The sequence below is a fragment of the Cladophialophora carrionii genome (genome assembly GCF_000365165.1).
Source record: "Cladophialophora carrionii CBS 160.54 unplaced genomic scaffold supercont1.3, whole genome shotgun sequence".
Classification (NCBI taxonomy): domain Eukaryota; kingdom Fungi; phylum Ascomycota; class Eurotiomycetes; order Chaetothyriales; family Herpotrichiellaceae; genus Cladophialophora; species Cladophialophora carrionii.
In genome coordinates this window covers 1,639,135-1,663,809 of record NW_008481828.1, presented here as the reverse complement: position 1 = coordinate 1,663,809, position 24,675 = coordinate 1,639,135, and the positions used below count along the sequence as shown (strand labels likewise).

Here is a 24,675-nt window from a genome sequence, read left to right as displayed (position 1 = left end):
AAATTCAATGGGGTGTTGGGCCGGCTGTCCTCGCTATAGCAGAGGTGTGGCTTACGACGTGTGCTCCAAAGATCGCACAGATTTCTGGGGGGCTGTAGCTTGGCTTGGTGCTTGTGGCTGTCACCCAACCACTTCGACACCTTGTCTTGTCGACGGCGACGTGCCAGCTATCTTCGACCCATGGAGACACGGGTGACAAAAGCCCTTGAAGCGCCTGAGGCTGGCTAGCGGTCGCATTGTTTTATGTGCAGACGTCAAAATAAAATAAGCCCGAAGTCAACAGACCCGGAGATTTAAGCCGACATACATCCAGGTGGCGTCTCTGCGCCAATCCGTCTTCGGGTCTTTACCAGACGTGGGCCGGCGTTCAAGTCGCCGAGATTGGTGGATATACATGAGCCTCGCTTGCCGGCGAGTTTCTTCGACGGAGACACCCTTCCTCTCGAGCAACAGTCTGAGGTAGCCGCGGCCGTGGATTTCCCTGGTGGAGCGACTTTGCGACTTGGACCTTGTGCCTCTCACTTCTCCTACAATGCATGAACAATAATTATTCTCGCGAGCAGTACACTTGCAGCTGTTCTCGTCATGGCACCGCTTGCGCCGCACGTAATAGTCTTCGAGGTGCATCTGCGACCTCCATGTCTGGACCACGCTCAAAGCCACAATTCTTCGCTGTATCTCGGATCATGCACTTGCGACCCTGCTCAGCCTCGTCGGAGCTGTTGGTTCAGCCTCGTCGCGTCTGGTTCTCGCTCGACGCGCTAAACGATGGTGGACGATGCCCACACGTTTGCCTTCACTCTCGGTGTCCCTTGACTCCTCTTCATTGGTCCTCGCGTCTTCAGCTGGCCTTTGTCCGTTGCTGAGGGTCCTGTCAAGTGAACAATGCCTCCCCGCCACGGGTCCATCACTCTTGCGGACATGGATCCTCTCTGTGCGGACGGGCGTGCGGGACAGCGGCGTGCCCAGTCACCATCCTTGGAGCAGCTCAAAGATCAGATTTCCGATGTGCTCTCTAACGCACATGGCCCAAGCGCTTTTGCTTGTGGCGGTGCCTTGGAGAACGCGCAAAATCCAGGACTCTATCTAGAGGACCACGGCATGATCGGATTGCCGCTTTCTCAACATGATGCGCAGACCATCATCTCAAAGTCCCAGCAAAGTCCATTCGGCAAGGGCTCGCAGACCATCGTCGACACCTCGATCCGAAAGTCATGGCAGCTCGACCCGGCTCAATTTACCATCCGTAACCCCCAGTGGCAGCAAGCAATCGACAACGTCGCTAGAAAGATCCATCGCGAACTCGCACTTGATATCGAGCCCGACAACTTTTCTGCAGAGCTGTACAAGCTGCTCTTGTACGAGCCAGGTGCTTTCTTCAAGCCGCACAAAGACAGTGAAAAGGCTCCCGGCATGTTCGGAACCTTGGCCATCTGCCTGCCCTCTGCTCACGAAGGTGGTGAGCTTATCCTGACTTTCAATGGAGAAACCAAATCAATCGAGACGGCGCCAAACTCTGGATTTGCCATGTCGTACGCCGCTTGGTATGCCGACGTCCTTCACGAAGTCAAGCCGGTGACCGCCGGATATCGACTGGTCCTAACGTACAATCTGATACGTCACGGCGCCCCTCAAGGAGGGCAGGTGACGCCCGCTAAATCGTTCGAGGAGAAGTATAACTTGATCGCTGCGTTGACCAAATACAATGAGTATCTCCAACAATTTGATGACTTGCCCAACTTTCTCGTGTACCGGTTGCAGCATCAGTACACCCAGGCGAGCCTTCGGGCGGACCTGTTGAAAGGCGCAGATCTTGGCCAATTACAATGCTTGAAGCAGGTCGCAGACGAACTCGGCTTCGAACTGTACCTCGCTAACATGGAGAAAGAAATTACAAAGACTGATGATGGTTATGATGATCGTCGCTATGGTTACTATGACGACGAGGAGGAGGATGAGCAGGATGATGAGGAGGAGGAGGAGAGAGAGGAGGGAGAGGAGGAGGAGGAAGAGATTAGTCGCTCGATCACTTTGACATACATAGCCGACCTGGCCGGCTCACGAATGGACCACCCAGTCAATTTTGCAGAGCGAGGACTTGAAGTGGATGAAGAAAACATTGTGGACTCCACGGATGAAGACGAGGAGGAGCCGGACGACGAAGAGCACTCTGGATACACGGGCAATGAGGGGTGTACTGCGACTTTTCGGTATCGCAATACCGTAAGTGACTTGCTAACGAACCTTCGTGGCAATGGCTAATTGTTTCCCGCGTCAGGTCATGGTCATCGTGCCGCCAGCCAGAAAGGTCGAATTTTTGTATGAATGTGACAGGCGAAATCTTCGAGTGACTGCTTTATTGAGGGACCTCCGTCAAAAAGCTGAAAATGACCCCCAGGCTAACGAAGATCTAATGAAAGTCTGTGAACTCGTGCTGGCCAACAAGAATGAAAATCGCTACTGGCGGCGAGACCAAGAGAGTGCGCATATCCTCATACAGGAAGCTATTGCGTCCGCGGTACAGTGCGACCGGTTTGACCTTTACGACGGATTAATCCAGGGCATCAATGACTCACAATCACGAGAAGTCTTTCGGCTGCTCGGCCGCCATTTGGGCCGCGAAGTCCGTCCTGAGATTGCGCAAAGGTATGAAAAAAAGATGCCATCGTTCAGACTACCGAACCCAATATTCCGGCTAACACGATCACAGGATCGAGGCTGCATTGGGCCTGGCTAGCACTCTGATTCAGAAGCATGAATACCTGATGATCGTTGGCGAAGGTGTACAGTCCAATTTGCGCTCCGACGAGATGCTCCCCGTACAGTACAGTGTCTGGGCTCAACAGGTGTTGGTCAGGCAGCTTGTGGCAGCTGCGGATGCCCAGAAGCTGTCAAAAGCAGATGGCGCGGCGCTCGTCAACATCATTGGAGAGTGGACTGCGAAGGACGTCCGAGAGCAGTACGTCTGAGGGTTGTCTGTCACCCATGTCCACGCGGACTAACTTATGTGCAGCATCATTCCGGCCATTGCGAAGTGCGGTACTGCATTCCAGGTAGCTTTCGCAAATTGCCTTGTTGCGCGAGTCGACGACGTTGAGACAACAACCGAGTTGGATGAAGCAAGCCTCCTAACCTTCAGCCCTCAGGCCTGTCTGAGCGTCAGCAGAGCCGTGTACACAAACATTTGGATGTCTTTTGAGCTCGAGTCCCTTCCGGAAGCCCCGATCGCAACCACTAGGGCCCCCGGAGGTATCTACGGAATGTATGGCACTCCCCCTCGGGTCCCTCCAGCCCCAAGGCCTGAAGAACGCCTCCTCGGGGGAAGCGAGCTTGCCCGCTCGCTGAGACATACTTCATCTCTAGGCGTGCTGACCGATTCGGAGATGAAGTCTCGTCTCCGTTCCGCCGTCGGAGCAGCGGACCGCGAGGCCTGCATCCACACTCTGCTTCCTTTCGTGAAGCTGGTCTTGCAGCAACAGGTTGAGTCTCTGAAGCTAGACCCAGAAAGCAACCGAGCCTCCGACGAGGACAAGAATCTGGTGACGGCCATGCTCGTACGTTTTATCGTGGCCGGCGTCGGCCGCGAGCCCGCCGCTCCAGGCACGTGGAGCCAGCGCACGGGTGGGTGCCGGTCATCTTCCTGCTCTGACTGTTCCTCGGTCAACGCGTTCCTGGCCGCTCCGGACCGCATAGTCGGCAAATTCCCCGTCGGCAAGGCCCGACGTCACCACCTGCATAGCTTTTTCGCCGACAAAGCAGGCGCCAACTACTCGGTCACGACACTTCGGAACTCGAATCCCAATGTCTGGCAGATCACAAAGAATCCGAGCAAGGCCCAGGTCGACCACGACACATGGAAGACGAGGAAAGCCGAGGCCCAGAAGATGATATCACAGCTCGTCAAGACCGGCCGCTTCCACATGTATGTCCTGCATGGTGCTGCCCTTGGCATCATCGATGCCGACGTCACCATGTTGAAGTTACCACCTGGCCCTGGCGAGCAAATTCCCGCCGGGGTATTACCTCTGCAACCATCCAGCGCGAACGTCCCTTCGACTAGTCGTTTTAAGAGGCCTGCTCTCGAAGACCCAGATCCGGAGCAAGAGGAACGGTCCAAGAAAGCGAAAGCAAAGCCCACGACGAGCGGGACGGAGTCACTAAGGCCAAGGCATGGGCTCGTCGAGGTCATAGATTTGACATGAGATTGTCTGAATGAACAATCAGTGATGAGGTGAGATGCGTGGCTTCTCTATACAGCGTTTAGTGCGCCAAGAAGACGTCGCCGACAATGCCGCCGTGGGGACGGTTCCATTCAACACGGAAAAGCACATCTACATTACTTGTACGAGTACTCGGAAAGAATCAGGTATCTTGGAAATAAGGGATCTCTGGACCGGTGGGCCAGTCAAATAAGTATTCAACCCACCCATCAACGGAGAGCAGAGAGAGGTGTACGAGTACAATAAGTGTACAACATGATCCATGTTGAAGTACAAGGCGTGGCGTTCTGGGCCTGAACCCCATTCCTATTATTTACTGTAAATTATGTATCCAGTAGTTAAGTATATTGGATAATTCAGTGGGAAGTGCACGGCATAGATTGAATAGAACAGCACAGCATAAAATAGCACAGCACAGCACAGCAGCATAGCCAATTCGACCACTTTGCGCTTCCAAGACGAGTTGCTGCAGGCACACTGCCTTAGAATTGGGCGTCTGTGCCTCTGTCCGATTTGTCCAGTCGGTCGTTCGGTCGGTCGGTCCGTCCTGGTCTGGTCCGGTGGCTTCTGATATAGTATTGGCTGGTCTGATATGGTCTGGTCTGATATGGTCTGGTCTGATACGGTCTGGTCTGATATGGTCTGGTCTGACATGGGCTGGTCTGTCTAGTATAGTACTGTCTGCGCAGGTATGGTCCGGTCTGGTGGGTTCTGATATGGTCTGAGTGCAATACTCGTGAAAGACGATAAAATTTCAGGGAGCCCAACTGGGTGGTCATATCCCTTGGCTGGCTGTGTGATTGAAGAGCTGCTTGGTCTCAAGAGCGCCCCTCGTTTGTGGTTGGGTCGGTACGTACGTATGTATGTATGTATGCACGTATGCGTGCAGACATCGGAGTCTCCAGACTATTTGCCCAGCCTAGGCCCTTTACATCATGTACGGCTGGTGATACTCTATGTGTTGGCTTGCGCTTGGCTGGTTAGCTAGAAGTGAGTTACGCGGACGATATGAACGTGGACACTTGCCTGTCAAGATGCCACCTCGCAGTAAAGACCATGCAATTCGATATCACTACGCTTGCTACATGCTAAAACAGATCACCTCGTAATGCCCTGCTCATTTCCCAACAAAGCTCCCATTGTCGCTGTTCTGGTAGAACGTCACTTGATCGGTGGAGTTTTTGTACTCGGAGCTGGTATTGCACGCGGCAGAGTATCCTGCAAACACGGCGGCACGCTCGACCAACCAGTCTGTCAGGCCACTTGAGCTGCAGCTCTCATCCGGTCCGTCGGAGCAGCCCGGTAGTGTCTGTGGAGCGTCGTTGACCAGGACGCGGTAATAGGTCGAGTCGCCGCCTATCAGGTCTCCATACGTGTTCGACCGGGCAGAGCAATTCATCCGCTCGATCGCAATGTTCGTGAGGAATGGCAGAATGTAGGATGAGACCCAAGCGCGATTGTAGTTGATCCGATCCAGAGGCATGCTGGCGTTTGGATTGCCGCCGATGAAGTCGCTGTTGTTGAAGAGACCCATCGCCACGAGCACTGTGGGAGGGAACTCTCGATGCGTGAAGCTGACGTAGATATCTTGCGAGGAGGGGCCATCGTCGTCGGACTGGAGAAGACCCATTGTGGCATTCACCCATGGAAGGGCAATGGAGCCGGACACTGGCTGGCCGTAGCCAGTGTTGTAGAAGTACATAATGTCGTTTGTGTATTCGAAGCTCAACCACGCGTCCGGTGGGAAGAGGTCGAGAGAGCAAAAGGGTGATGAACCTCGGATGACGGTTTCGTAGCCGCACAGCTCCATCATGCCCACAATGTCGTACGCCGTGAAGTTGAAGCTCGAGAAGACATGGTTCAGACGAGTCACGTACGGTCTTGACCACCTGGACAGATACTGTTGAGACTGTTCGCTGCCGGCCGAGGACGAATACGCCGGACAACTGTCGTAGGGCGTAAGGGTGTTGGCGCCGCCTTCTTCGCTTTCGTAGATCTCGACCAGCGTGATGTTGTTGTCAGAGGCCTCGTAGCCACGGATGAATGACTCGGCTGACACAACCGTGCGTTCGGCGGTGGACGCCCATACTTTCCGTGGAGCCCTGAAGTTGGGATATCGGAACGAAACCTCGACGCCGAGCTGAGCTGCTTCGAGCTTGCCGACTCTCGTCAGACGCTCCTGCTCAGCGAACGATGGAGGTATCCAGGTTTGAAGGAAGGCCAGAGAGGGCAGATCTCCCCAGTCAATGTTGGTATGGTTCTCCAGCTTCGAGAGGAAAGGCTCGATATACGTCTCATAGTCGAAGTCATTCCTGCACGGCGTGAGTAAGACGAGCGTTGTCCTCGAGCGAAGGCGAAACTCACGCATTGATTGCAGCATGTCGTACTAAGTATGCAGCTTTCGTGACAGTGCAGCCATCTGGAGGATTGGGGTCTCGAGGAGGATCGTTCGGCTCGAAATAAGGGGCGATTCCTGCTAGATGTTGGAGTGGATTGAAGCTGTAGGTGTCGTACAGCTGTGAAGAGAGCCCGCAGGCCAGCGAGGGCAGGAGTGTGGCTGATAGGAGCAGACGGGTCAGTTCCATGCTTGTGTGCAGAGGCGAGAGGTGGTCCAGGACACCGAGACATACCTGTATGCTCATTTTGCAGTCCAGCTTATAAAACAGAAGACGGCCAGTGTGTACAATGGCATCATACCTGAAGAACCAGGTTTTGAGAAGAGGCTCATTCACGGGTGATCGACGGAGCTTGCTCCATCAAGCATTAGCCAAGCTGGAAAGAGGACAAGTTCCAGGCTGCTAGGCATCGACAGGCCCTAAACGAGGATCAATCCAGGCACCTTCCGGCTTTTGCTTCCCTTGAGCCCCAACGCGGTCGTTAAGCGAGGTGCTGGTCACCCATGAGTGCCCCACCAGGGTTGGAGCCGATGACGACATGCCTCGGAGCTAGTGCGAGGTACATTGGAGCACGGTGGAGCACGAAGACGAGTACGAGGTACGGAGTACAGAGTACTACGAACGGAAATTACTGTGTGTGCGGAATACATCTCTCTACGGTATACACGACATCGCAAGCCTGCTGTGGGAATGTGCCAGGAACAGTGCACAGGGAGCGCGTTAATGGACGACAAGCTGATGACTCGGCAACAAGGTAGATTTCAGAAGCTGTCTGATTCAAGCGCATATCCCTCCGACCGAGTCCGACAAGCATGCAAAGACTATTCCTCACTCATCAGCGCCAGCACTTGGACTTCTTCGATGGCCTCGAGTTTGCCCACGAACTTCTTCCATGTTCAGGCTCTGCCTCCGGGGACTGGGGGACTTCTGCCTCAGCCTCGTCGTAGAGTCCACTGGATTCACCTTGAGGCAGATCTTGAGCAGTCTCGGGAGCCTCCAGTTTCCCTGAAGCCCGCTTGCGTTTCTTCAGTCCCGGGGTTTGTCTGGCTGGCAAGACTTTCCGTTCCCCAACGATCTCTGGTTCTGAGCTCGGGCTAGGGCTTGAGCCCATGTTCTCCCCTGTCGCGCGTCTTGTCTTCTCGTCCCCGGTCGTGGTTGGCTCCGGCGTGGCTGAGCTTTGTGCAGCAAGCAACTTGATACCAGGTAACCAAGATCTCTCTCCAGAGAGGAGCTCATCCGTGAAGCTGCTTGGCGACCTAGATGCACGGCTCTTCTCTGGACTCTTTTCTTTTAACGTCACCCGATGTTGTCTGTTCGATGCGTGTTCAGCTCTTCCCTCGCGCAAATGCTCGGCCAGCTCGGCTGGGTTTGAATGAGGACGGCCTTTCTGCGCAGGGCGTGCACGTTTAGGTGAAGAAGATGCCCCGGCTTGTGCAGCGGACGCGGAAGAAGAGCTCTGTTTCGTTCGAGGTTCAGAAAAAAGCGGCGATTTCGAGGGTTGTTCTGTCTGGACCTGAAGTAGCTCGTCGTCGATGATGACATCTTCTTCATCATTCTCACCATAGCCCTCTTGAGAGCCCGGAACCGCATGAATAGCGTCAACAGTGTCTTGAGCGGCCGCCAGAGGATTGCGCGGCACGGTGGAATCTTCACGAGGAGAGTCGGACGGCTCGACTTGAGCACCCACAAGCCCTTCAAACCTCTCTTGAGCCTCTTCAATATCTTGCTTTGTCGGCGGCTTCTCGTGGAACGGTGGCGGCGTGGGGGATGGTTTTCCCTTTTCGATCAAGATATTCCCAATGATCGCCTCGTCCTGCGTGGTTGATTCCTTCTCCTGCCTCCGATGCATTTCCAAGATCAACTCACGCAGCCTCGACCTCAAATCCTCGCTGTGGATTTTTCGTGGCCACTGCTGCTCGCTCTCATCGCGCTGCAGTATTCGTCGGACGAAGTTGTAAGGATCTGCAACGAATTGCTCGAGATAGACGCAGACGAAAAGCCCACAATCGCTGAAGTTGCCTTGAGTAGGGATCTCCTTTGCAGTCATACCTCGGAGTTCAGCAGGGTTGATATCAAGATTCCGCTTGTCCTTGGCCTCTAAGGCCACATAATTTCTGAGGTGTGAACATGTCGCCGAGCGACTATGGCCGAGTGAGTCGAGTGTGATGATAACTGGCTTGTTGATGGGGTATTTCTGAAGTGATCTTCGGGCTGCTTTGCGACGTCCGGGTCCCTTCCTCTTGGCCGGAATATGACCATCTTTTTCGTCGTCACTAATGGAAAGGTCGGCCAACGAATTTTGTGTCGCTGCTGTCTGTGCATCGGCTTCCTCTTCGCCATCCTCTTCCACCCCTTCATCAAGGCGCTCGACTCCACTTGTGCTGCCTGGCCACCCGCTGTCGCCTTTGTCACCTAGAAAATAGGGAAGGTTGCAAATGATAGCAACGTACCAATGCAGGTTCTCGTTGACGGGGACGACCACGAAATCTCGACTGAAGAGATTGATATTTTTCGTCCATCGACTGACAGCTTCGTAGTTGAGGGTCTTCTTTGCGTTGGGAGTTTTCGTGAGGGCTTCGTAGAAGTAGGTATTGAAGAAATGCATTCGCTTGTAAACTTCTGGGTTATTTCTCTCCATGTGTGTTTCGAGGTATCGCATGAAGAACAGAATCAGGTTGTCATTCAAAAACCCATCATGGTCGAGCCTTGCCAGGTCATCAAAGTGCACTATTGCAGCTCTGCGACCCGGCTGCGGATAAACGAGGTCTTTGTTCCATGGTGGGCCCAGAGCTCGACTTCGCGTCTCGCTTTGTGATCGTCCCTGGCTACGCATCGATTCGTCTTGCGATCGTGTCACCCTCCGTGTCAAGACGTTCGGGTGAGTGGATTCAGGTGACGTGGAGTCTTGTGGAGCACGGCGTCTGTCCTTTTTCTGGGCCACTTCTGGATCCTCATATGCTGCTTTGCGATCTGCTCCTGAGATGACAGTATGCTGTCTTGAGGCAGGAGGAGCATCGAGCTTGTCGATAAGACGGGCACGCTTCTCTCCCGTGTTCGGCTGTCCTAATGGCAAACGCTGCATTCTAGCGGGCGTCTTGTCTTCCGCTCGAATAATCTCTATTTGAGTTCTTTCGTGGCTGCTGTTTCGCGCAGCCTTGAATTTGTTGAAGGCACCTTCCATCCAGTCCCTGTGTCCTGTTAGCAAGATGCAGCGTGTTTTACAAGAGCCACCTACGCTTGTTTACCAGTCATTTTCAATCCGGGCACCGTGTTTGCGAGAAGCATGATGAAGTCATACGCAGATTTGTCGGAGTCGAATCTGAGAAACATATAGTCTGGCCCTACACCACTGAATTGCAACCGAATGAGTGGAGAACCGTCAGCTCCGTAAAGAATTCCCGCTATTTGGCGGATTGCACGAGGATAGGTGAGAGGCTCATCAGGAAAGATGGGACTATCTGTATGCAGCGATATTTCTTTCGTTGAAGCGTCAACTCTAATCGTGTAGATCGATGCCTCGGCGAAGTCATGGTAGAGAAGGCCATCAAGCTTGAACGAATTCTTTTCGCCGGTGGTCTTCTTTTGACCCGAATCTGATGGTTTGCCTGTGGTCGAGCTTAAGCCGTGTCCGATACTCGAGCCACGGCGGCTGCTTCTCGATCGCGGCTCATTGGCTTTGCCGGCCACTGGCGGCGCGATTCTTTCGCGGTGAGTTTCGCCGCCCTGAATGGCATCAGGACTCTCCGGGGTGGGGTCCTTCTGCCGATTCTGTTTTAAGGCATGGCTTCCTTCTAGAACAGCACGCGGACTCTGGCGAAAATATGGTGATGTGCGTTGTGCCGCTGACGGCTTTGAACCAGCAGGTGGGCTCCCCAGCAGTTTATCTTTAACAGCCCTCCTTTGTCGTGCAGCATCTTTAGTGAAATCGCCCTCGTCCATGGGTGAATGGTCACGCTCCCGACGCTGAATCTGGTCCGGGTGCACATTATTTCGACTCCTGAGTATCGAGGCAGGTGATCGCCGTGATTCTCGGGAAGTTAGAAGTTCTTGCCCTTGGCGTTTTCGAATCTGGCTTGGGGGTTTGGAACCACTGAGCGCGAGTTCATCCTCGGAATCATTGGGAATCTGGCTGTCATCAAGACTGATGGCGGACGCGGATGAGTCTCCGGCTTCTCGAAGGTCAACGGTCTTGATTTTCTTGTTAGGCGTGATATGATCATTCGAATGGGCCTTATTCTTGGCGGGCAAAGTGCTGGGAGGATAGATGGGGACGCGTCGACCATTGGTCTTTCCTTGAATGTATTCCGATCTTGTTCCAGGCAAAGCAGCCAGCGTATCGACTGGTCTCAAAACGGAGGGGGCCTGCAGGCATGTCAGTAGTGAGGCGATGACCGCGGAGGCAGACATACTTTGAAGGGCGTCCTCTTATGCATGGTTGCTGCGTCTTCGTAAGGATCCCTCCTGCTAGACACATTGTAAGCCAGCTTGTACTGTGTCACATTCACGAGACGTACATCAACCTGCCATCAAGCCTTGGTCCGTCTCTTGGATTGCTTTGTGGAGTGGGCCTTGTCGGTGTGCCACTTGCCCTAGTACCTATGGCTTAGCCGAAGAGGTCTTTATCCTCAATGAACAAGAACGCACTCATGAGGTTGGCCTGTTCCCCGTCCGCTAGATTTTGGTCTTTGTTCTCCGCGTACGGTCTCGTCATCACTTTCGAGCTGCATAAAAGCATTCCCGTCAGTCTGTTCCACAGCGCATCCCAGACCCTGCTCACATCAATTTGGATACGGCGTTTCAGCTTGGGTGCGGAGTTGCCTAGATCGTTGAGGAAACTTGGTAGTGTCTTGGTGAGGTAGGGGTGAGAGTTCGAGGGCATCTGGGCCCGATATGGGTTTTCTGGAAAGGCATTTGAGCGAGTGAAGGACACCGAAGGCACAGCGTTGGGTGCGGCAACGGATTTGTCTTCTGGGCCGCCTTCAAGTGAATTCGATACGAGGTAGGATTTAAGGCCGTTTCGCGCGATGTTGTGAAGGGAGTCGTGTAGTTTGTCAAACCAAGGGACACTCATTTGTTAGATTCGCCAACATGCTTTACAGGAATGCACACGTTTGTCCGTGGGGTGGAAGATGTTGGATATCTGGTTGCGGGCAGAGCGCGAGTTGGGAAGATGCGAAGAATTTCCCCGCAGTCGTGATGGGCGACATATGCGACCGACACGTACGTGCTACAAATGAGATTGATGTAACGAGGTGAAACTCAAAAGGTGAATTTGAATACCGCTTGCTCAGTGAAGCAGGCTTTGATCAAGATTCCACTATGGGAAGAATCCTATCCAGGAATCACATACATGCAAATCAATGCTAGTGCTACAGAGGGATTGGCACCTCCCATTTTCAACGGAGATCATTATGTCCCCTTTTCTTTACTCCTCTCCGGATCGTCACGTAAAGTTGAGCGTCGCTGGACACCAGGATGGCCTGGGGTGCCACTGACCTTCTGCTGTCTGGCCTCGTCCAGCGCTGACCGTTGCGCGATGCTATCGTCGTGGCTCTTCCACACGATGTTGGTGTCGGGAGGGAAGGCGAGTACTCGTTTGATAGTCTCTCTGCGGAATGATCAGTGTCCTCTTCATTTTAGGATTGAGTGAGCGTCTTTCTGTACCTGATCTTGATGTTCCGACCACCATCGTTCTTGGTCCACACACTCAGAACATCTTCGCCACTTCTGACGCTGAGTACGGCCCCGCAAACTTCCTCTCCAGCCTCCATAAACTGGTCGCCAATGATCGCTAGGAGTAGGTCCTCCCAGTAGCGGTCGGCCACACCCTTTTTGAGCCTTACGATCCACTTCCCGCCCTTCTTGTTGGCCTCATCTTCCCACACCGGACGGATGCCGTCTTTGAAGATGTGGTAATCCGAGACAGTGGGTAGCAGAGATGGGCGTTTGAGATGAGAGTAAATTGTCCAGAAGCTCTCCACCGAGCTAATTGACGCTAACCTCTGCGTCGATTTCTCGTAGTCGGAGAACTTGTTGGCCGGAGGTCGGTAGAAGAGGTTCCATGTACTCCGAAGTGGATGTTCTGAGGAAGTCTTGCTCGGTGAAGAAGAATCTTGTGAGGGCTCTGCTTCTGACGTCTCCGCTGGGATGTCTGAATCCTTCTCTTTTCTTTCGACCTTCTCGCGCGATGAAAAATCAAAGGCAGAGCCGGCCCCAGGAGTCTTGGGCGTCTTTGCCGAACCAAAGGAAGCAAATGCGCCACTGCCCAGACCGAAAGCCGAGGAGGCACCTGCTGAAGGGGATTTCGTCGCGGCAGGAGAAAGTGCGTTGAAAGGGTTCGTCTTGCCGTGGGAAGAAGTGTCTCCGAAGCGTCGACTGGAGTAGGACCGCGGAGAATCTATCTTGCCACCATCCTTGCCGTCCTGATCTCTCATAGACAGTGACAACTTGCCAGTGCTTCAGACACAGTTAGAGTATTCTGGTGCTAAAGGTAGATTATGGTCAGACTCACTTGGATCGTCTGGTCCACAGATTTGCGTTTTCCATGAGCAGATCAGAGACAGCAGTGGGAGACCCAGCAGCGCAATGTCACCTCGTCCAGTTGTCGCTGGACGGCGGCTGGACAAGAGGGTCACTGCGGGAGCGGTGACAATGGAAATGAGATTCTGGGACGGAGAGAAGATCGGGCCTGCGCCAGTAGCGGCGCGATGACGGAAAATGTGGCGCAATGAAACGGCTGCCAATTCGTGAAAAGACTATGCTCTGTATGCAAAGAGTAAATCAGCGTGTTAGAAGCTTGTGTAAGAGTCCAAGTCTGTGTCTCGTGAATTTGAGTTGCAGCAGCAAGGAGCAGCAAATACCAAGTCACTCTGGTTGGACTTCTTGACCTTCTTGCATGCCTTCAAGCCCGCCAATCGGTGAGCCGTTTGCGCTATTTCCCCAGAGCTGCCACTAACCGCTTCAGCGTTAGCGTTCCAGCTCAACTTCATTAGAACTTTTCTTCAGCGACCCATTTGCTTTCTTTCTTTTCTCCTCTCAAGACACTTAATTCAAATCAACATCAGCTACGTACTTGACGCCATGAAGCTGATGGTTTCCGATAAGTGTGTCGAGAGTAATTGTCAAAAACAATACCGCATCTTAAAACCATCATCACGAGGGCCCCTGCGGCTGCCATGATGCGGTGATGACCTGGAATAGCGGACAATTTGAGCGGAAGATCAAGGCACCTGGAATAGCGATAAGTTGGACAGAGGTTAAACTGTGCGTCATATTGTTGATTTGTCTGCTTTTGCAAGCCTTTGTGACGAACCAAACAACTCTGGTAAGCCGAAAAGCTCAGCCGCAGTGGGAATACATCTTCTCGCAGTTCGCCGGCAGAGCATGCGGTTAATAGGCAAAGTCTGATTCAAGGACGCACCCCACTCTCTGCTTGTTTCATCATGCTACGTTCTATGGCTGATCTTGTTGTTCTTCAGGCCGAATCAACTCGTGCCATTCACTCCTAGGTACTGCCTCGTTCGGGTCTTTTGTGGTCTTGCTGTGACTCTGAGCAGAGACCTGGCTATAAAACTGGAAAACTCTCGTCTTGTGGACAGACGACGTACAAGTTGCTCTTGCGACCGGCCATCGTTTGCAACAATCTGGCCTTCATCTGGTCGTGCTCTGAGCCTCGTATTTGTACCCTGCCACGCTTTAGATGCTACCTCTTTCCGTGGATCCACTCTCGAGTGGCATGTTCTCCTGGGGCGTTCAGTACTGTATCCGCTCTTCGATTTTGAGTATCGTCGCTTCCTCTTGAATGGGATTCTAGGGCTTTTGGGAACGCACTTGTCGCTGCACTCCCCGTGAAAGGGAGAAGTGGACACAGAACCCGGCTGTCTGATGAGATGAGCAATCCCTGTTGGCATCTTTACCGCTATCAGACCGCGTCAATACTTGCGCGGGAAGTAAGCTGCTCGTTTTGGTTGCCCAACTTAGAGATTTGCAGGAACGCATCCACACCATAGCCTTCCAGACTGTGCAGTTCCAGCCCACCAGCCCAGTACTCAGCATATACTCTGCTCATAGGTAAACCCATGCCAAGTCTCAGATTTGGGGGCCTTGTAGCCAGCGTAGTGAGCGAGGAATCCCTCACTTTCCCACTAGGCTTATCCGTCGCAGAGACTCGGACTTCCTGCATTGTGGCTGCAAGGGTGGGTACGTCCTTGAAGTTTTGCAACCGTGCGGCACTTCTTGGTCCTTTGTTAAAAGACCACAAGAAGGGAGTGATGTCTCGAGGTATGCCCCCACCTTGGTCAGAGATTCGGATGACCACGTTTTGCGGGGCCTCGCAGATCAACACATCGATGGGCGGAGGAGTTTCTCGAGTGTCTTTGTATCTCTCCATAACTGCTTGCACCGAGTTCCGCAAGAGCTCTCCGACCACGTACTCCAGATGGCTCAGCACGTAGGGAAAGGTAGCGCTGGTATGGCCTTGAATCCGAATCTCAGGCACTGGTGGGTCAGCGCCACTGGTTGATTTGCAAATTTGTTGGGTGAAATGGCCAACTCGCTCAATGACCTCCTTTGCATTGCACCGGAGGAGAACCTCGCCGACAAATTCATTCTCAGAACTGGGTTGAGGCACATGCCATGGTGAATTAAAGGTCTCTGTCAAAGCAAGATGTTGCTCGGCAATGACTCGTCTCGAAATGCGAGCTCGCAGCATGGCCTGAACAAACTGGTCCATGTTATCAGGGGAGACCAACTCTTGACACTCGAGCACCCCCATGACCAAATTGGGGATGACCGCCAGATGCTCTTTCAAATTGTCGCTGATGACTTTGCAAAATTCGTCATTCTCTTTGACAGTCCGGATGACGGGGACACGCCGAAAACTCTCGAACGACTTGTAATAGAGCTCGTACACGAGGGAAAGATGCGGGTTCGTCACCACGACATAGGGCAAACGCTGCATGTCTCGCAGTCGATGGGCAAGCCTGTAACTAGGTGAGCGAACTCCCACTCCTTCGAAGCCAAACAAACCTGGTGGGCAATTCCATCCGCACATAGTTGGCAGAGCTCAGCAAGCGACTTTCAGTCAAGGTCCGGCCGAAGAAGAACAGCTGGCGCAGGCTGATGGGACGAATCGGGCGGTCGACCCAACTAGCGGACATGTTAGTGACACGATTGGAAGTTCTCGGAGCGCAGAGGCATACTCGTCAAGGGTAGAAGCTGGCCGCCATGGCGGAGGTTGCCTCTCAGCCTGAGAGGACGTCCACCTGTACGACTGGGTGTTCAACCCGCCGAGTCTGTTCAGGCCCGAGGCGCGGGGCCTTGAAAAGCAACGGAACCGCTGCATCTCATCACAAACAACAGAGCGAACGATGCATGGCAACGGTCGATGATCATCTCGTCGCTAATGTCTGAGTAAGCTCATGTGTAGGTAAAGTGCGCGGACAGGTGATGTTGAAGCTGCTGTCATTGAGCTCCAGCAGACGGTCGCGGTGCGCCAACAAGCATTGGCACCCTAGCGGAGGAGCAGTGACGAAAATGCGGGCAGGATTGGCCCTAATTCACCAGGCCTTCTCTAAATCGCACAAATGCGGGTGCGGTTCAGGTGACGAGCTGCTTATTCGGCGGTCATGAATGGGCCTTAGCCATCACCTGAAAGCGGGCATTTCTCGTTTGTCATTCGTCATTCAAATTCCATGCGGCGGCGACACCTTGACCTCAATTCTAGTAGCCTGCATATTCAACGGAGTACCCAGGAATAATCAGTATTAGACCTTCAAATCTAGATTTGGCCCTTCAGTCGACATAGCTACCTTTGATGAATCCCTTGGCAAACAGTCGCTCCATCGACACTGCTCGTATCTACAATCTAGATTCGACTCAGTTCTCAAGCCCGAAGCGTCCTTGCTGACGGAGTCGCCTGCATTACTTCGACCTCAGTTTTTCAACAATTCACGGCGCGCGGAAAGCTGAGGAAAGAGCTACGCGGCTCATCCTCGCTTTCCTCTCCGCTCAAATCTACTTCACATGAGTATGGACAACGTACGTTTGACCCATTGCTCTTGTTCCGGGCCTTTTTGATCAACCTTACCTATCCGCAAGCATGGACACTGACTTATCCGCCTGCTTGGACGAGTTGCAGTTGGCAGGCCCAGACATGCTCATTGACGGTTACGATCAGTACAATCACCAAGAGAACGAAGTGGTCAACATATCTCCCGACGATGGCTCAGACGAGCACACGGAAGCCCTGCCCCGGGCCGATGATTGTACGTGCTCAATCCCCCATCGACCCCCTCCTCTTAACCCGAGTCCCAATCTAACCTCACCTACAGTCGAGGCGATGAAACGCCATGTCCTCGTTGACCTCCCCGATACCGAGACCGAAGCAGAGACATATCACACTTGGCATATAGAAAAATGGCGGACGCTGTCAAGAAGAGAGCACGGGCCTGTGTTTGAATGCGGCGGGCATCCCTGGAGGGTACTGTTCTTCCCCTACGGCAACCAGGTTGATTGTGCGTCCTTTTACCTGGAACATGGCTTCGAGAATGATCCGCCGCCGGACTGGTATGCCTGTGTGCAGTTCGCTCTCGTCCTGTGGAACCCGAACGATCCCACACTTTACCGAACGCATACGGCCACTCATCGATTCAATGCGAAAGAGGGCGACTGGGGATTCACGAGATTCGTCGAACTGAGGAAGGCCTTCCATCAACCTTGGGAGGAAGGGTCGAGGCTTCTGGTCGAGAACGATGAAGCAAAACTGACCGCTTACGTTCGCATCATCAAAGATCCTACCGGCGTATTATGGCACAACTTCGAAGGGTATGACTCGAAGAAAGAGACGGGCATGGTCGGCCTGAAGAACCAAGGCGCAACTTGTTACCTGAATTCGCTGCTTCAGTCCCTATACTTCACCAATTTATTTCGCAAAGCCGTCTACCAGATCCCGACTGAGCAGGAAGCCACCCGGAGTAATAGCGCCTGGACTCTACAACGGTTATTCTACAGGTTGCAGAAGGACAAATTTGCGGTCTCGACTAACGAGCTAACAGCGTCGTTTGGGTGGGACACTCGCCAGATCTTCGAGCAGCAGGATGTTCAGGAGTTGTCCCGGATACTGATGGAGGTCCTGGAGAAGAAGATGAAGGGCACACCAGCAGAGAGGACATTGCCAGAGTTGTTTGTCGGTAAGACCAAAACATACATCTCTTGCATAAATGTCGACTTTGAGTCCTCGAGAATAGAGGAATTCTGGGATATCCAGCTGAACGTTCGAGGAAACAAGAACCTTCACGAGAGTTTCATGGATTACATCCAGGTTGAGACATTGGAGGGCGAGAACAAGTACGACGCCGGTCAGCCATACGGCCTTCAGGATGCCCGCAAAGGTGTGATTTTCGAGTCGTTCCCACCTGTGTTACACCTACAGCTGAAGCGATTCGAGTACGACATTAACCGAGACGCCATGATGAAGGTGAACGACCGACACGATTTTCCTGAAGAATTTGATGCATCGCTTTACCTGTCTGACGAAGCCAGAGCTGCATCGACCGAGCCGTGGGATTACCAGTTACATGGTGTGCTAGTGCATAGCGGCGATTTCAATGCCGGTCATTACTACGCTTTCTTGAAGCCCGCCAAGGACGGGTTCTTTTACAAGTTTGACGATGACCGCGTGACGCGGTCAACCATGAAGGAAGTGCTGGAAGAAAACTTTGGTGGAGAGTATGCCAATGTTGCAAATGGCGGGCTCGGCCAACGGCAGCCGTACATGCGCGGTTACTCCACCAAACGTTCTATGAACGCCTACATGCTGGTCTACATCCGGAAGAGCAGGCTGGACCAGGTGCTCCTCGAAGTCGCCGAATCCGACATTCCTTCTCACATTGAAGCAAGAATCTCCGAGGAGCAGGCGGAGCTCGCGCGGAAAAAGAAAGAGCGAGAAGAAGCCCATCTCTACATGAATATTGGGCTGATTACAGAACGAACGTTCCAAGCCCACCATGGTTTCGACTTGACGAGCTACGACCTGGAACAATCGGACCCAGCGAGCGCCCGAGTCCATCGACTATTGCGAACCACCAAGGTGGGTGAGTTTGCCAACACCATTGCTACGGAGCTCGGCCTAGGTCCGGATCAAGTCAGATTTTGGGTCATGGTTGGCCGACAGAACAAGACAAATCGTCCCGATCAACCGATCCGCGAAGTCGACATTACTATGGAGGAAGCCATGAACAAGTACGGCTCAAGGGGCCGGCCGTTCTATCTGTGGGCTGAAAATGGAACGAAAGGTGACGACGGCAAAGTTTCATGGCCGGATTCTACACCAGCTGTGGGTGGCAATGTGCCTATCCTGGTGTTCCTCAAGTATTTCGACGTCAAGGCCCAGTCGCTGTCTGGCATTGGTCATGTCTATGTCAGGAAACTCGACAAGGTACAAGAGATTGCGCCTCAGATTCACAAATTGATGCATTGGGATCCAAATACGCCAATCCTCTTGTTTGAAGAGATCAAATTCTCAATGATCGAGGCTATGAAGCCCAAGCAGACCTTTCAGCAATCGGAGATCCAAGATGGCGACATCATCTGTTTTCAACAAAACATTCCTGACCTTGATCCGTCCACGATCACATACACCGATGCCCGACAGTACTACGACTACCTGCTCAACAGGATACCCGTCAGCTTCTATCCAAAACCTGGCACCGAAGGAGAATCCTTTGTGTTGCCACTCAGCAAGAAGATGACTTACGATCAATTCTCTCAGAAGGTCGGGGAATATCTCAAAGTCGATCCGACCCACATACGATTTGCCACCATCAGTGCTACTAACAATAAGATAAAGATGTGGCTCAAACGTGGAATGAATTATAACCTGCAGCAGATCCTACAGTCTCAGTTTAGCTCCTACGGTGGCTATGCCACTCATCGCGGCGACGCACTGTATTTTGAGGTCCTTGAAACAAGTCTTGCCGATTATGAGACAAAGAAGATCATGAAAGTGATCTGGCTCAGTGACGGCATCAGCAAAGAGGCAAGTGTTTGGGCTCTCTCACTTCAAGTACCACTACTAACCGACGCAGGAACCCCTGGAAATACTCGTTGCCAAGAACGGCCTCATCAGTGACTTGATCGCCGGCATTGCCAAGAAGCTGAGTCTGGACGAGCAGACAGCCGGGAATGTGCGCGTGCTGGAAGTCCACGGCGGCAAGGTTCACAAGGAATTGATGGAGGATTTCAACGTCGTCGGCGTCAATGAGTTTACCACGTTATATGCCGAGAAAATTCCCGATGAAGAATTGAACGCCTCGGAGGACGATCGGTTCATTTACTGTTACCATTTCGACAAGGAAGCCAACAAACCCCATGGTGTTCCGTTTAAGTTTCTGCTGAAGCCCGGCGAGCCGCTAAAAGAAACAAAGGAACGAATCAGCAAGCGGACCGGCATCAAGGGCAAACTTCTCCAACAGATCAAGTTCGCTTTGATATCAAGAGCACCCTATGGCAAGCCGAGATACGTAGAAGACGACGATGTTCTCTCTGATCTCATTCAGGATGGCGACGACATGCTCGGACTGGATCACGTCAACAAGGCACGCAACTTCTGGGGACGAGCGGAAGGGATGTTCATTCGGTAGATCCGGCAAACGCGAACACCGACATGTCCATCGACATATTCTTACAATTGTTGCCACCTTCAGCAAGAATCCGAACAGTCTTCACGCATCGTGCCAGCTCACGGTTCGCCACACAGTCTGGCGGGCAGTCTCCAAGCGATTCCAGCCGGACGTATCACCGGTAGTGGACGGGTCCAACGGATGCAGAGAGGCTTTTCGAGCGGACAAGCGCTTTCATGTTCATATCGATAGTCTGTCTGACCATATTAGCCCACTGCCGTCGAGGAAATGAAATCGCAGTGGGGGTGGCCGCTTGAGGTGGACAGGCTCCAAGTGTCGGATACGATTAGGTTATTGAGGACAAGGCAGGGAGGGTGCTCCTTGCGAGAATCCGGCTGTCAGGTATGCAAGTCACATTGCCTGCCGCTTGTACATCATGAAACCATAACCAACACACCTAGAGACGAGACTATGCATTATGGCATCATGAGAAACTACTGTAAGGACGACTGCATTAACCTGTCGACGGCGGGTCTTTTGAGCTTCAATGGCTTCTACCCTTGTTTCCTTGCCATTGCAATCAAGCTAAATGGTGTATACATAGACATTGGTATCGATGCTCGACCACGTTGACTCCGCCGACTCTTGGCTCGTAGCCGCACATTGGAGTTTCAGACGCTCTCCTTGACCCATGTCCACAGTTTGAGGACATATTCCTCGGTGACCACACCCTCCCAATCACGCAGGGACGGCATCCGTGCGTACGTGCCCGCCATTTCATACCCCGTCGTCGTCGTCGCCGTCTCCTGCGTGGGTGGCACCAGGCCGTCCGTAGTAGTCCCTGCACCTCCCTCACGACGATCGCGTGGTGGCTTATTATTATCATTATTATGATTATTGTCTGCCTCGTTTTGTACATCTCGCGCGAATGATGACGCGGCCGCCGTGCCCGACGAAGCATACGCTCCCTTCCAGAAGGGCAGGATTTTCAGGCTGGGATGGTTGCGCTTCCACTCCTCGGGACTATCGTTGAGGGTTTCGAGGCGAGAGAGCCACACGTCGACGCTGACGGTGTGGAACGTCTCGTGCCGGAATAGCCAGGTTAGGAGGTGATTCCAGCTGATTGCACGGGAGGGATTGAGGACGTGGTGCACCGGCATTGGCGTTGTCGTTGGCGAGGTCATGTCGAGGGTGCGCCTGCGGTCGGTTTTTTCGGGGGATCCAGAGATCTCGACCGTTTCAGCGTGGTTTCTAGGAGTGGTGGAGTCGTCGCTATTGTTCATGGTTTCGGGGTGGCGGTCCTGGACGGCATCGTCAACCTGGTCTCCATCAAGGATATCATCGACAAACGCCCTGGCGGCGATGTCGACGGGCAACCACGCGAGCACTTCTCCTTCCCGTACGCCCTGCGCGTGTCTCGCGCCGTCCAGATCAGGGAGCACGCCCGTCGCGGCCGCACTGGCCAGCATGAGCGGATATGCTTCGGTGGCAGACCAGACGCCGGAGTCCCTCGCGCCGCTGAGTTGGCCGACTCGCGCCACGGAAATGCGGCCTCGCAAGCGCGTCGTGGCGTGCGCGTGCCAGCACATCCGCTCGGCCACCCACTTGGAGCGGGCGTAGCCTGTCGGACCGGCCACGGTGGTGGCGTCGTCGTCGCCGTTACCGGTGAGAACACGTTCTGGCACAAGTTTCTTCCCTGGAGGTCGTGGTGTGTAGTTCGATACGGCTGCGACACTGGAGCAGAAGATCAGCCTCGGCGGGATGTGTGCTTGGTCCGAAGGACTGGGTGATGGCGGCGTTGGTGGTGGTGAGGATAGAGCGAAATTGATGAGATTCCTCAGCCCGGCTAGGTGCGTTGGTGCGAATGAGCGGAGGGGCTGGAGGAAGTTGACACTCCATGCAAGATGGACGATCACGTCGACAGACGCCGCCAGGGCTGTATATTCTTCGTTCGCGAGGCCGAGACGAGGATCCGAGAGTTTACAGTTGTGGATTGTGACTTTGGCGTCGAAGTCCTCTGGGATAGAGAGACGGCGGGAGGAGAGGGCTTTCAGGACACGCTCGCGCCGTGCCAACGGCGTGGCGCCGCGGACGAGGACGTGGATTTGGGATATGCATGCGTTGGAAACCAGGTGCCAGAGGATGTGAGCCCCAAGCGACCCCGTCGGTCCTGTGAGCAGGACTCGCGTGCCGATGGGATCTTGTCGAGATACTCCTCGAAAGGGGGATGTTGAAGAAATGGCCCAGGGATGAGGATCGTTGAACGAGCTGTACTCTCTCGCTAGATCGAGCATTATGCTGATTTGTTCCCGTTCGTCTTGCTCTTTGGTGCTGATGCTGGCTTCTCCGCCAGATCGAAGACGGAGGACAAGATCAGCCAGCCGGGATACAGTCCCAGCGTCTTGGACGATCGTCAACGGCAAAGTCGCGGTTCTTGGAATCAGGCCCAACAGCGCATGGCGAATGCGTATGGCTGCAACGGAGTCGATTCCATAGCTGAACAGATCTGTTTCGTCCGCCAACTCGGCAGCTTCGGCTTCACGATTCCTATTTTCGCCTGCAACTCTCATGACGATGTCACGAATTATTGTCGAGACGTCGGCATTAGGGATATCAGTGCTGAAAGAGGCTCCCTCGGGTAACACGGTTTCATAGGCAGCATTGATTGCCTCGCTGAATCGTTCTTCAGCCTTGCGCCGCAAGATGGTGCCTTTGCTGCTCTTCTCGAGCCCGTTTTCGAGACGAGGCATTGCAATTAGCATGTTCCTAGGTATCCGTGCGTGATTTTGACTATCCTGATTCAGTTTCTCGGCCAGCGGTGCGATCTTGTCGATGAGATCCTCGTCACTCATATCCATGCCCGTGGACGCGGCATCCCGCAAGGGGAAGAGTAAAGCACCCGGATATGGTTTTCCGTTTCCGAATATCAAGACGTCGTCGAGCACCGAAGAAGCCGACGCTCGAATCGAATCCTCAAGCGGTGCTGGGTCGAATTTCTTGCCCGTAATGAGTGTCAATTGTGAATCCGCGCGGGAATGGTACCGCCACGCGTGCGGGATTGACGGATGACGAGCGAATAGGTCGGCGGTGGCGTAGGAGCCGTCGTCTCGATTGCGCTTCGCCATGTGAGGCCAGCCATGCTGGATTACCAGCTCGGAGAGCCCGTCTTCCTGGGGCTCAAAGAGAAGATGATCACCTCCTGGAGAGCATCTGAGGTACTGCCACTCCTTGTCCTTTGCGTACTCTCGGTGCGACGACATGAGGAAGCCGCACTCCGCGCTACCGAAGCGGGATATCAGGTTCACGTCGTTCGTCACCAGCTTGTCGCCTACTTCTGCGGGCAACGCCGCGCCTCCGACGCCAACGATGTCCATTCGCTGAAGATGCTTCAGGCCGTGCTTGTCTTCTGCGATCATTTGTAGGACGTAGGGGACGGAGGAGAAGTAGCTGACGTCCGAGGTACCGACAGAGGAATCGTTTGCCAACGTCGCTGCAACGTCCAGACATTTGCAGACATTGCCGGCTGTGATGGGCAGCTCTTTCCCGGGGAAGAGCCATATCAGAGCGTCGCTTGACCATGCGCGAAACAGGTCGGCGACCCCGCCATGGTAGAGGGGTGTTGTCGTGAAGCAAGCTTTGCTTCTCCCGTTCAACGTTGGAAGCACTCCAACTGCTGCTCTGTGCGATTGCGGGATCGGCTTCGGCACGCCAGTTGATGTACCAGATGTGTGATGCAGATATGCAATATCGGTTTCCTGTACCGTGGCGGGCGGTGCGCTTATGCTGACAGACGTGCCCTTGATCACCTCGAAGATATTCTCGCTCGCGGAAGGTAAAATGAGAGCGTTCAACGAGCCGCTTCCCAGCTTGGAAGCCCCCGTTGCAAGATCTCTGTATACCTCATCGTAAAGAAGATCCCTCACGCCACATGCTTTGCAAAGTTGTGTGACGGCAGAGGGTGAGCATTGGGGCGCTATCAGCAGCGCTGGGTGCCCCAGCCAGATGAGTGCCAGCCATGTGAAGAGAAAATCTGCCGAGCTTGGACACAGCAAGGCTACCGTCTGGCCCTTGTCCGCGGTGAGGACTTTCGACAAGCGGTCCGCGACGACCACAGTGCCTCGGTGGACATTCCCGAATGTCAAGACATGGGGTTTCCAATGCTGTGAGGCCTTCTCACCGACCCCGACCTCATAGAAACCAACAATGGAGACATCCGGAGCAGAGCGAACTTTGTGCTCGATGAATTCGTTGATGGTACTGTAGGACTTGTTGCTCTGATGGTCGACAGCCTGTCCCAATGTGCAGGTAAAGTAGGTCGTCTCCATGGTGGGTTGTGGCAGAGAAGACGGCTGAAGCCTCCGGGTCTCGCCTATTCTGCAAGCACTCGCGTCTGGGAATCTCCTGTGGATGTAGTGCATCGTATGCCACGCCAGATCCAGA

The 24,675-nt window shown here is 53.6% G+C and overlaps 7 protein-coding genes across 7 annotated transcripts; 2 read left to right on the top strand and 5 right to left on the bottom strand.

Annotated features, from left to right (window-relative positions):
• Positions 1-885: 885 nt before the first annotated feature.
• Positions 886-4,202, top strand: G647_03995 (uncharacterized protein; the record flags this gene model as incomplete). Its single annotated transcript, XM_008728340.1, has 4 exons — positions 886-2,223; positions 2,279-2,646; positions 2,711-2,959; positions 3,014-4,202. 4 exons carry the CDS (start codon positions 886-888, stop codon positions 4,200-4,202), a joined length of 3,144 nt encoding a protein of 1,047 aa, XP_008726562.1.
• Positions 4,203-5,337: 1,135 nt separating this feature from the next.
• G647_03994 (uncharacterized protein) lies at positions 5,338-6,805 on the bottom strand (the record flags this gene model as incomplete). Its single annotated transcript, XM_008728339.1, has 2 exons — positions 5,338-6,532; positions 6,585-6,805. The coding sequence occupies 2 exons, from the start codon at positions 6,803-6,805 to the stop codon at positions 5,338-5,340; spliced, it is 1,416 nt and encodes a 471-aa protein (XP_008726561.1).
• Positions 6,806-7,451: 646 nt separating this feature from the next.
• On the bottom strand, positions 7,452-11,023 carry G647_03993 (uncharacterized protein; the record flags this gene model as incomplete). Its single annotated transcript, XM_008728338.1, has 2 exons — positions 7,452-9,804; positions 9,852-11,023. 2 exons carry the CDS (start codon positions 11,021-11,023, stop codon positions 7,452-7,454), a joined length of 3,525 nt encoding a protein of 1,174 aa, XP_008726560.1.
• A 1,002-nt stretch (positions 11,024-12,025) lies between these two features.
• On the bottom strand, positions 12,026-13,050 carry G647_03992 (uncharacterized protein; the record flags this gene model as incomplete). The annotated part of the gene is made up of 2 exons (XM_008728337.1): positions 12,026-12,224; positions 12,281-13,050. 2 exons carry the CDS (start codon positions 13,048-13,050, stop codon positions 12,026-12,028), a joined length of 969 nt encoding a protein of 322 aa, XP_008726559.1.
• Positions 13,051-14,537: 1,487 nt separating this feature from the next.
• Positions 14,538-15,959, bottom strand: G647_03991 (uncharacterized protein; the record flags this gene model as incomplete). The annotated part of the gene is made up of 3 exons (XM_008728336.1): positions 14,538-15,597; positions 15,644-15,763; positions 15,817-15,959. 3 exons carry the CDS (start codon positions 15,957-15,959, stop codon positions 14,538-14,540), a joined length of 1,323 nt encoding a protein of 440 aa, XP_008726558.1.
• A 756-nt stretch (positions 15,960-16,715) lies between these two features.
• Positions 16,716-20,256, top strand: G647_03990 (uncharacterized protein; the record flags this gene model as incomplete). Its single annotated transcript, XM_008728335.1, has 3 exons — positions 16,716-16,881; positions 16,948-19,658; positions 19,702-20,256. The coding sequence occupies 3 exons, from the start codon at positions 16,716-16,718 to the stop codon at positions 20,254-20,256; spliced, it is 3,432 nt and encodes a 1,143-aa protein (XP_008726557.1).
• A 650-nt stretch (positions 20,257-20,906) lies between these two features.
• On the bottom strand, positions 20,907-24,560 carry G647_03989 (uncharacterized protein; the record flags this gene model as incomplete). The annotated part of the gene is made up of 1 exon (XM_008728334.1): positions 20,907-24,560. The coding sequence occupies one exon, from the start codon at positions 24,558-24,560 to the stop codon at positions 20,907-20,909; it is 3,654 nt and encodes a 1,217-aa protein (XP_008726556.1).
• Positions 24,561-24,675: the final 115 nt, after the last annotated feature.